This window comes from Aspergillus bombycis, assembly GCF_001792695.1.
Source record: "Aspergillus bombycis strain NRRL26010 chromosome Unknown contig00001, whole genome shotgun sequence".
NCBI classification, from domain to species: domain Eukaryota; kingdom Fungi; phylum Ascomycota; class Eurotiomycetes; order Eurotiales; family Aspergillaceae; genus Aspergillus; species Aspergillus bombycis.
The window spans coordinates 781,584-793,411 of NW_019170003.1; the positions used below are offsets into that span (position 1 = coordinate 781,584).

At 49.6% G+C, this 11,828-nt stretch overlaps 3 protein-coding genes across 3 annotated transcripts; 2 read left to right on the forward strand and 1 right to left on the reverse strand.

Annotated features, from left to right (window-relative positions):
• Nucleotides 1–1,104: 1,104 nt before the first annotated feature.
• Nucleotides 1,105–2,847, forward strand: ABOM_000286 (GMC family oxidoreductase; the record flags this gene model as incomplete). Its single annotated transcript, XM_022527416.1, has 1 exon — nt 1,105–2,847. One exon carries the CDS (start codon nt 1,105–1,107, stop codon nt 2,845–2,847), a length of 1,743 nt encoding a protein of 580 aa, XP_022394983.1.
• Nucleotides 2,848–5,581: 2,734 nt separating this feature from the next.
• Nucleotides 5,582–7,726, forward strand: ABOM_000287 (S53 family peptidase; the record flags this gene model as incomplete). Its single annotated transcript, XM_022527417.1, has 5 exons — nt 5,582–5,790; nt 5,838–6,101; nt 6,154–6,377; nt 6,432–6,552; nt 6,607–7,726. The coding sequence occupies 5 exons, from the start codon at nt 5,582–5,584 to the stop codon at nt 7,724–7,726; spliced, it is 1,938 nt and encodes a 645-aa protein (XP_022394982.1).
• Nucleotides 7,727–7,954: 228 nt separating this feature from the next.
• akr1 (putative aldehyde reductase (AKR1)) lies at nt 7,955–9,142 on the reverse strand (the record flags this gene model as incomplete). The annotated part of the gene is made up of 5 exons (XM_022527418.1): nt 7,955–8,334; nt 8,379–8,433; nt 8,506–8,700; nt 8,759–9,038; nt 9,096–9,142. 5 exons carry the CDS (start codon nt 9,140–9,142, stop codon nt 7,955–7,957), a joined length of 957 nt encoding a protein of 318 aa, XP_022394989.1.
• Between the last annotated feature and the right edge of the window lie 2,686 nt (nt 9,143–11,828).

The window sequence follows — 11,828 nt, forward strand, 5'->3', positions numbered from 1 at the left end:
CATATCCAAACACTAGTTGACTAGTATAGCGGGATCTGGCGCTTAATGATACTGTCCCATCGACCGTGTCGAGATTGTGGTCGACAGGGTACTACTTCTATCCGCAGCTTTTACATCATAGGCTAGCTAGCATGGACCTCCCGAATGAACAGGCAGAATTGAGGCGCCAGCTGTTTGTCTGGACCATCCATCTCCTGCGGGGCTTTGGCTACTGTTTCCACGGAGATCAGCCTCTGTCCAAACTACAGACGAGAATGTTGCCGTTGTATTATTCTCTGCTTATATGAGTGACACATGGATCATGGGTCTGGTATAGGGCTTCCAATTTCATTTTGCGCCAATCTTCCCCTCTTTATCGAATTGTCACAACATGTTGTACCCGTGAAAAGAAAAAAAAAGAAAAGAAAAAAAAGAGACGCTTTTGTATGTATGTACATACATACATACCTTTAAAGTTTATCTGAAAAACAATCTAGGCCGGTGATATATCAATCGGCAACTGCGGAATAGTGGCTCCTCGGACTTTCAAAGAGCGCCTAGTGCTCATGACCGCAATAACTACCAAGTGGAGTGATCCATTCAGCTCCCAGCGGGTGCGAGGCAAGGCAACGTAAGCTCCAACATGAAGCGAAGACAGGTCCACTGAGGACGGCTAAGAAGGTCTGGCCGAGGATCGTTGTGATCTTATCTGTGAATCCACCCCCGACTTCGCAAGGTCCCCACCGCGACCCGATCGAACAGGACGGTAGCCGGTCTGATTGGAGGAATACTCATACCAAATCCGACCACCCTACTATTCCTACTATTCCTACTATTACTACTGGTAGTAACCCTTGAGCTAGTTCAACTTCTTCTTGTACCCCACGGCTAGGAACTCCGTCATCGAGATGTATCTACCAGCTCCGATCGCATAACAATGATCCCCCACACCTGTCCATGACGTTATCTGAGAACGGAGCTGAGGCTGGACGATCCTCCCTGGAATGGAGGGGTAGGGCCATGCTCAGGTATATAAAGCCCATTCGAATGTGATGAGATCTCTACTCTACTCTCATCAATTCATTATCTCATTTTCAAATCTGGTCAATTCACCTACTCATTATCATGGCTGTTCCGGACGGCGCTCGCTTTGACTTCATCGTGGTTGGCGGTGGCACAGCAGGCAATATTGTTGCCTGCCGCCTTGCGGAAAACCCTAATGCCCGAATTCTGGTGGTCGAAGCCGGTATTGGCAGCTCCAAGGATAACGAGGAGATCCGGACTCCCGGTCTCGCAATGGAGATCCGTGGCAGCCAATACGACTGGGCTTACAAGACCACCATGGTGAAGCGTGACGACTATGAGCGGATCGAGAAGCCTAATACCCGTGGAAAGGCCCTTGGCGGCAGTTCATCCCTGAATTATTTCTCCTGGGTGCCTGGTTCGAAGGGTACTTTCGATATGTGGGAAGAGTACGGCGGGAAGGAGTGGACGTGGGACCCTCTGGTGCCCTATCTTCGGAAGAGTGTGACTTACCACGATGATGCGGGCTTGTACCCCCCGGAACTCAAGAAAATCGGCAGCGGGGGTCCAATCCCGATTGCTCATGCGGATCTTATCCCGGAAATGAAAGGTTTCCGGGACCTCCTGACCACAGCCTGGAAATCTACCGGCCAACCCCTCACCGAGAATATATTTGATGGGGAGATGCTTGGCCTGGCACACAGTGTCAACACTATCTATAAGGGCCGTCGCTCAGGTAGCTTCCTCGCCGTCGCGGATAAGCAGAACATCACTATCCTTCCCGAGGTGCACTCAAAGCGTCTAATTATTGATGATGCTGATCGCACTGCCAAGGGTGTGACGGTGATCACAGGTACTGGACAAGAACTTAGCTTTTATGCCACCCGTGAAGTTATCGTCTCTCAGGGTGTTTTTGAAACCCCGAAGCTCCTGATGCTTAGTGGCATTGGACCAGCTCCTGAGCTAGCGAAGCATAATATCCCTGTGATTGTCGACTCGCGCCATGTTGGCCAGCACCTGTTGGATCACCCTGGTGTCCCCTTCGTGCTTCGTCTGAAGGATAGCTTCTCAATGGATAGTCACGTTTTGCGCAAGGGTCCTCTGCAGAACCAAGTTTTGGCAGCTTATTCCAAGGGCCATGCTGGCCCTATGGGATCGCCCTTCCTCGAGATGATCGGTTTCCCTCGCATCGACAAGTACTTGGAGAAGTCCCCCGAGTACCGCCAGGCCAAGGCTGCTAATGATGGCCGCGACCCATTCTGTCCGTATGGCCAACCTCATTTTGAGCTTGACTTTATTCCTCTTTTTGGTAGTGCCTTCCAGTGGCACTTTCCACACCCTAAGAAAGGAAGCTATATGACCGTCATGGTGGATCTTGTGCGTCCCGTTTCTGAGGGTGGTGAGGTTACATTGAACAGCGCCGATCCCCTGCAGCAGGCCAACATTAATTTGAATTATTTCAATAATGACCTTGATATTATTGCCATTCGCGAAGGAATTCGATTCGCCTACGATGTTCTCAAGAATGGCGAAGGATTCAAGGATATTGTCGAGGACGAGTATCCTTGGGAGATGCCGCTGGAAGACGACGAAGCGATGAAGAGAACTGTCTTGGATCGTTCTCAGACCTCCTTCCACCCTTGTGGTACTGCCCGTCTGTCCAAGAACGTCCAACAAGGTGTAGTGGACCCCAGTCTGAAGGTCCACGGAATCAAGAACCTCCGTGTGATTGATGCTTCTGTCATCCCTGTGATTCCGGATTGCCGGATTCAAAACTCGGTTTACATGGTGGCGGAGAAAGGCGCCGATGCTATCAAGCGTGAGCATGGAGACCTTTACCATTAGGCTTGTGAAAAGTCTTTCGAATTCCCCATGGCAGCAGAATTGCAGTGCTCGAGGCGATCCAGAGTGGCTACGTTAGCCTTTCCTATTATTCCTTTCAGTAATCGGCAAACGTGTCCAGAATGATAATGATAGTTTTAGTACCGCCGAAATTTAAGTCAGAATATCGGAACTAGTTCCCGTTGCTACATATATCACGTAATGTCGCGGTTAGCCCTGCGATTGATACCTAACGTATTCATTTGTCAGTTGTCCAAAGGTCTATTTCGGTAAAAATAGGTTCCATAAAGTACCGAAATGGTTGTTGGAGTAGCTGACGGTAGCACCCGCCTTGGTGCCCCTTTATGATTCGTAGTGGTTAGTAGCTATGATGCGATGCCTCATTCTCGTACATTGATATTCATGGATCAGGACCACGATCTTCTGCAGGCAATAGTGTTCTAGGTTGGGCTGCGGCACTGGTCAATTGTTAATGGTCGCGCTAGTGCTGGTCTGTCGTGCAGACAAGAACTGAGAAAAAGTATAAACTGATAAGATTAGTTTTATCGAAAAAGCTTGCTACCGGCTCTCCATAAGATATCTGGTTAGTTCTCTCGGATTAAGACCGAGTGTGGTGGGTCACATGCGCTCAGAAAGCCTTGGCCTCTTCTTAGAGTTTGAACGAAGTGGCAACAGAGGGTCTGCTCCGCCTGTCTGTAACTCATGCATTGTACTTGGGCAATCCAACCAGCTCATGTTTGTGGTACGCATATGGTTGCTTCCGCACATCTCCGGGTTATCTATATAAAGGATTGCCACAGGTCACCTTTTCCTCGTTGGATACCATGGAACGTAAGTAATCTCCAAAGGTATACCCAACCATGGATGACTTAGCTTCAAGCTCAATACTTGGTGGAATCTACCGTATATCCACTTCTGTACTTTGAGCTACAGGTATGATCATCATATCCTTCCCTAGCAAGGACCTTTGGTGGGTAGAAAGGTCGGAAGAAAAGGGGAGTAGATTCTATATATAGTGACAGTACTATATAACTAGAACAGGAGGATTTATAGAACTATTATCTTATCCAGTAGTAGACTGCTTCCTTATGTATATTTGTATTATCTTGAATTTCTAGATCTTTCTGATTCGGCTCTATCAGTAGAATACTCAATCTTTTTGTGTGTTGTGGAAATATAGGTAGTCCGTGGCTTTTTAATAGAATATCTGTCAAGGAAGTGGCGGCGAGGAGTATACTATCACCAGAACAATATAGATAAGGATATAAAATTTCTGTCTTTGTTGTTAATACCTTAATATAATAATGAATATAGTTGAGAAGTGTAGATTCTATAAGCTACTGCTAAAATTGATTATCTACTGTTTTACTATTATTATCGAGGTAAAAAGAGCAGGATCTGGGTAATATTAGTATGTAGCGGAAGGTTAACAATCTATACCGGGGCTGTAGATTCTCTAAGTAGGACTTACAATATGTAATCCAGCCAGGTTGATTATATACAAGTTGGATATGTTGATAATAAAACTGAATAACGTTATACTAAATATATCAATAAGCTCGCGTTCTATTTCTATAGTATGGCTGATAAGGCACCGTGTTAAGTGATCTCTGATAATATTGTAAAATATACTTTGATCGATTTTACTTATCAAGCTGCTATATGCTAGCAATATGATCGCCAATGTCCATATATAGCTTATGACTCCAGTGCTAACAGCTTCGCAAATGAGCGATATTCGGCGCATTCCCAGCGGGTGGAGTCTCTAATTCACTGCCCTTTGTGGGCTATGTGAACAGCGTTCGACCATTGGAAAAATCACGCGCACTGCCTCCATTCTACTAAGCTCCTCGTAATGAACACAACCCAGCTTGTGTGAGATATCTTCGGTGCGTCTATATCAAAGCCGCCGCACTTGATTGCCAAGGCCAATGATGTCCTATGTGTCTCCCTGCTCGCCGGGTGGTCTTTCGTTCACTTTTAGCGTATCTCGTGGAGTTTGCTTCATGACTTGCTCAGGGGTCAACCTGACGATGGCCACTGCTTTCAATTATGCCAATTTTACGTAGAAGGTGTTCCCCGCGTCGATCAGCGCTATGCCGTTCCCCCCTGCCGAGGGGTTAAACCTGCAGTGGGCCCAGAGCCCCGAAACTATACCGTTCTCTGTCTGATCATCATCTGCCTATACCCCACGCACAGAATGTCCACGAAAAGCTTAAGCGGCCCCTTCACATGGGCTTGTCCTAAGTAAGCTTATCCGAGGTCCCTTGGGTTGATCTCTCCGCACTTACGTTCCCGTGTTTGTGATAATCATGATTCGAAGCCATACCAATCCAGCACTATCATCGCAACCGTGACTATCCTAATCTGCGCTAGACTAGCTCGGGTCTGAAGTGCCTAGTGGACTGCAACTAAGCAAGCTTATAAGACTTAGTGGTTGGACCTAGCCTTGCATATCTGCCAATAACAATGGCTTCCTGCGCAGATCGAACCCACCCTGAAGCCAACACAATCACACGGCATCCCCTCGGCCTTAGCGCGTACTATGGCTCCTTCAGGAGAACAATGCGATTCTCAACATGGCAACCCTGAGAGTTCGCAAAGTAGTGTTGGGACGTGCCTGGCCCTTCTGTGAGCGAGAAATTGGGGCGATCCTGGTGGGTATATGAATGGGCAGTCCTTACTTGACGTCTGTTCTTTGTGTTCAGGGTTGATGAAGCCAACCACTGAAATCAACATGAAGAGTTCATTTATATTGCTACCGGCCCTAGTGGCGGCCGTTTGGTCAATTCCAACGCGCACTGACTACATCCTCCACGAACGTCGCGATGCTATACCAAGCCACTGGGCTGGCGAGAAGCGTTTGGACGGCCAGACCATACTACCTATGCGAATTGGTCTGACCCAGTCTAACTTGGACCGGGGTCATGACCTTCTGATGGAAGTGTATGCTTCCATGCTCTCTGTCCTCTCTTGCGGTGCTAACGATCTAGGTCCACGCCCGGTTCCCATCGGTACGGCGACCACCTGACGGTTGACGAGGTCCATGATCTATTTGCCCCCTCTCAAGACAGCGTAGATAGCGTGCGCTCGTGGCTGGAGTCCGCAGGAATTGCCCCGGATCGTATTACCCAGTCGACAAATAAGCAATGGCTCCAGTTCGATGCCGGCACCAACGAAGTCGAACAGCTTCTGAAGACCGAGTTTTACCGTTACTCGCACGCCGGCACTGGCCGGTCCCATGTGGCTTGCCGGGAGTAAGTAACCCTCATTTGGCCGTAGAAAAAGCGCTCTCTAATTAAGCAATAGATACCACGTCCCGGAAACTGTGCAATCGCACATCGACTATATCACGCCCGGTGTCAAGCATCTGGAGATTCGGGAGGAGCGACCGGCTGAAAAGCGTAGCCGTGAAAAGCGGTCCTTTGGTATTCTCCCACCAATCCTCCGGCCATTGACCCTGCCTTTGGAGGAGCTACTAGGTCAGTTGTTAGTATTGTGTGATGTCGCTGTAACACCTGCCTGCATTCAGGGTGAGCCCCAATCCAACCCAACCTAGAAGAGGATAAGTCGCGCTGACGGACTAGCCATGTACAACGTAACCGACGGCGACAAAGCGACGAAGGGCAATGAGCTCGGTATCTTCGAGGATCTAGGTGACATCTACAGCCAGGATGACCTGGACCTCTTCTTCTCGACTCTCGCCCAGTAAGCTCCTCCCGAACCCCCTTATACCCTACACCCACTCTAACCGCGTCGCAGTAAGATCCCCTCTGGCACACACCCAATCCTCAACGCCATCGACGGCGCCCAAGCACCAGCCGACACCACGAACGCCGGCACAGAATCAGACCTCGACTTCGAGATCTCGTACCCACTGATCTGGCCCCAGAACTCGGTCCTCTTCCAAACCGACGACCCTGTCTACCAAAACAACTACACCTACAACGGGTTCCTCAACAACTTCCTCGACGCCATCGACGGGTCCTACTGCAGCGAGACCTCCCCACTGGACCCACCGTACCCCAACCCAGCGGACGGCGGCTACAAATCCCCGCGCCAATGCGGCGTCTACAAGCCCACAACCGTCATCTCGATCTCCTACGGCGGCGCCGAAGCCGACCTCCCGATCGCCTACCAGCGCCGCCAATGCCAAGAGTTCATGAAACTGGGCCTGCAGGGCGTGTCCATCGTCGTGGCCTCCGGCGACTCCGGCGTGCAGGGCCGCGGCGGCTCGCCGACGCCCAGCGGCTGCCTCGGCAACGATAACAAGGTCTTCGCCCCGGATTTCCCAGCAACATGTCCCTACCTCACCACCGCGGGCGGCACATACCTGCCCCCCGGGGCGGACGTCCACGCCCACGAAGAACAAGCAACGACCAGCTTCCCCTCCGGCGGCGGATTCAGTAACATCTACCAACGGCCGGCGTACCAGAACGCCGCCGTCGAGGAATACTTCAACACCACCCAGCTCTCCTACCCCTACTACGAAAGCGTCGATAACAGTAGCTTTGCTGCCAACGGCGGAATCTATAATCGGATCGGGCGGGCCTATCCCGATGTTGCTGCTATTGCGGATAATGTGCTGGTTTTTAACAAAGGGTTGCCGACGCTGGTCGGGGGGACGTCTGCCGCAGCGCCCGTTTTTGCGGCCCTGTTGACCAGGATTAATGAGGAGAGACTTGCCGTTGGGAAGAAGACGGTGGGGTTTGTGAATCCCGTGCTGTATGCTAATCCGGGGGTGTTCTTTGATGTGACCAAGGGGAGTAATCCGGGCTGTGGCACGGAGGGTTTCCCGGCTGCGAAGGGGTGGGATCCGGTTACTGGGCTTGGGACACCGAATTATCCACAGTTGGTGGAGTTGTTCATGGGATTGGATTGAGGTTATATGGACACTCAGTCTCATGCATATCGATAGTATCCGGTCAGAATTGTTAGAAATGTATGGAATGTAGTTTGCAAAGTGAACTACTGCGGGGAAACGATGTGATGTATACATTTTTTAGCTTTTATTCATATATACTATGTATATGCACCAATATCTATCCTCCGTATGGATATACAAACAAAACATCAATCATTAAACGTGACCAGCACATCAACAAGACACTTAAAGGATGACCTTGTGGTCAGCAGGAGCCTCCTCGGGCTCACCGAAGACATTAATGTTCCAGCGGGGCTTGTTGGCAACGTAGGGGACGTTGTAGCGGCGCTCGGTGCCAAGGGCAGTGATCTTAGCGATCTCCTCGGCGGTGAGCTCGATCTCCTCGAAGTTGGCGGCGATACGAGCGGGAGTGACAGACTTGGGGATGACACTGTGGCCACCGACCTGGGACCAGGCGAGGATGACCTGGGCGGGGGACACAGCCTTGCCGAGACGCTTGCCGGCCTCCTCGGCGACGGCCTTGACCTCGTCGCGGGTGATGAGGAGGGGCTCACCGATCATGTTGTTACCGAAGGCGGAGTAGGCAGTGACGTGGATGCCTTCTCCTTGCAGTAGTTGATCAGCTTGGGGCTCTGGAGGACGGGGTGACGCTCGATCTGGTTGGCAGCGGGGACGACGCCGGTAGCGTTGATGATGGCCTCGAGCTAGAACAGGCAATATTAGTATCTATGTATATATATATATATATGGAGGTTGGGCGGTTCAAAATAACTCACGTGCTCGACCATGTGGTTGGAAACACCGATGGCGCGGGCCTTGCTCTTGGGGAGCTTGGTCATGGCCTTCCAGGTGTCAACGATGGAGATGCTGTCGTCGATGATGCAATCGCCACCGGGGACGGTGCTGCCCTCGACGAGAGGGAAGTACTCGTCGCCGGTCTTGAAGGTAACGGGCCAGTGGACGAGGTAGAGCTATTATTGCTTCGGTTAGTACTCCTGAATCCCAGATAGGAAGGTTTAACCCCATCACATACATCAAGGTATTCGAGGCCGCACTCGGCAAGGCAGTCGTCGAGAGCCTTCTCGACCACATCGGGTGGTGCTGGCTGTTCCAGAGCTTGGAGGTGATGAAGACGTCCTCACGCTTGATGTTGAACTCCTGGAAGGCGCGCTTGATACCGACGGCGATTTCCTTCTGGTTCTGGTAGATGGTGGCCAGATCGAGGTGACGGTAACCGGCCTTCAGGGCCTGGTAGACGGCCTCACCGACCTGACCGGGGGCGGATTGCCAGGTACCGAATCCCAGGGTACTGCGGAGATGGTCAGTGTTGACATTCCTTCATCGATTGGTTTCTATGTAAACATACGGGATTTCGGCGCCGGAGTTGAGGGTAACCTTCTTGTGGAGAGACATGATGACGGTGGGAGATAGGAATGAGCGGCAGTGGTACAGGAGATCAGAGAAGAATGGAAAGATGAATGCAAAGAAAAGGAGGAAAGCGAGGGAGGAGGGCAAGAATAAGTAAGTTTCTCAACTCCGGTGGGGGAAAGCCATCGGAAAATTGCTGGATTGAAATTATCCGTTATTATCCTCAGGCGGTACCCCGCCAGTCCCCGTGTCCGCTAAACCCCTTTGGGGCTACCCCTCGGTGGGGTTTCTGGACACGAGTACCTTTCGGGTAATTCGAGCCACCACTTGACATTTTGTTTCCTTGCCTCGATTTTTCTCCTTCTATACAAGAAACGAAAATATGGATCTCGATGGGTACCTTGCGATGGCCTTCGGTACAGTTCCACCGGTCCTTACAATCCATGCGATGTCTCTTGTTATGTCCTCTGGACCGCAAGTAGACAATCACATCAACTGAGACGCAATGGAATTGTCGGCGGAGACATGCATGACGTCAAGCGGCAGACACTCCTCCGGAACAATTCAATTATTTTACCAAATTAATTTCCCTTTTTGTGCAAAGCTTCTAGAGAGTTCCATCCGTTCAGTTGTTTTCTCTTGTCGGGAACCCGATACAGTAAATGGGGTTTTGCTTCCCCGATCTCCGGACCTCCTCCGACCCCTCAATTTAACAAAATACGGAGTCTGCCGAGTATCAAAGATGCCGCGTCACGGGAGTTGCTGCATCTGCAACCCCACATCCTTTACTTGGCCTCCACCCCACAGGCTCTCATAGTCATTCTTTGACAATTCCATTGGCTGAGTGCCTCCAATTACCAATCTGGATTGTAAACCCCTGGTCTAGCACCTACATCTCCTACGAGAAGGTATCGTGTCAACATGTGCGATGCATGAGGTCCTCCCCAAGTCAAAACTGCTCCCAATTGACATTTGCACCTCCTCTCACACGATTCTGCCCCGAGCACACTCTTTGCCTATTAGCATTCCAACATATCGGCCTTTTTCTCGACAGGTACCATATGACTGTGCGTCATCTGAGGCAAGCCCATTCGGTTCGACAAGGCGGGAACGTGAAGTTACTTTTGGTGCGGACTGCAAACAGGCTTGGAATGCATCATCTTCGCAGTGATGTGTCTGCAGTCACTTCCTATCGAAGAGCATATAAAATAAGACCTTGCAAGAATGCAAGCAATCCACATGCGACCAATCTCAACGGCAGCGTTCATCGCAATCGAAACCATAATCACCACAATAGATCCCGCTATAAATATATGTCTCTTCATTATCACCCAGCCATCACGACCAACAAGACACCGATCTCCAAAGTCGTTACCTATCGCGTACTGGAGTACGGTAACGTGCCAGAGTCCAATGGAACTTAGTGGGTAAATAAGATGGGAAATAAAGGCTCCCCTCATCAGCTATAAGCGCTCCCACCTGATGTTGAGAGGTTCGGATGCTAGGTAAAAATATGAAACGTAGGTTTAAGCTCGCGTGATGACGATAGCCCTGACACTTCAGAATGAGGCCACCTTCCGCGTTGTGGATTACGACTCTGCGGCCCATTGACCTTTGTATGTCTTATCGAGGTTGTTACTATTGACACTAGTCAGCTTGAGGTGAAGTACATGCATCACGGAATATAGACTTCGTCCAAATACGATCAACAGAGCTGATTACCGATCTTCCTTTAAATCTTATAACCTAATACAATCGCAACGTCCAGTTTCAAATGAAATTATCTGTGTCAGGGATGCATCCTGAGTGTCTGTATGTGGGTGTAGTGAATGCTAGATTGTGACTTGGTATAGTCATTTCGCGCAAATATCAGTATCATGATTTGTCCTTAGGCCCAATCTACCCTAGGGCAATCTGATTAGGAGGTCTTCTTAGCTTATGCAGGATTGGGCAAGATATGGCTCTGACTGGAGGGTTCTTTGCCACCCAGTTCCTGATAGTCATCTTATGCGCGGAGATAAAATGGGTATACTGCGTAGGGTCATTATATAGAGTTTAATTTTTACTTAATATTGCATCAAGATTTATAGACAATTTCTTTTTTGGTTTTTATTTTGAGCAAAAGTTCGGAGTTCTATGGATATTTATGTTGTCGCTGTAGTCATAAACAAATCACGGCTGTGTATGTATTTGTTCGTATTTCCCGTGGTCAAAATCAATCCTAGAAAATGACTTAGCACAGCCATAGCCGGTGGGATGCTCCTGGTCAAGACGCACTTTGATTTTCGCTATGACAAGGTGGGGATTAAGACAGACATCTTTTCGTAAATACAGGTATGAAGTATGAAGGTGGGCTGAATAGTGAAATCAGTTAGCTCAGGAGCCTCCAGGACAGTAAGGGATATATCTCGTGCAATTAATTCGTACTTAGCCAAAGGCCGTCGAAGGTAAGTTGCTAGTGCCTCAACATATATTTAAGAACGAAGGCTATATCTACATCCGTACTACTGGCCACGGAAGTCAGTGAGTCGTCAAATAAAGCTAGACCCCAACAGAAGCACTTATATCGATACTATTCAGTTTTGTGTCTCTAGAACAATTTCATTTCTTCTTCAGAGAACTAGTTTGTTGGTAATTGTCAGAGTCTCTTCCCGAGTCTTCTGTAATACTGGACATTCGATCCCTTGGACAGACGATGTACCCGCTCCATATACGCCAGCAAAAAGAGGCA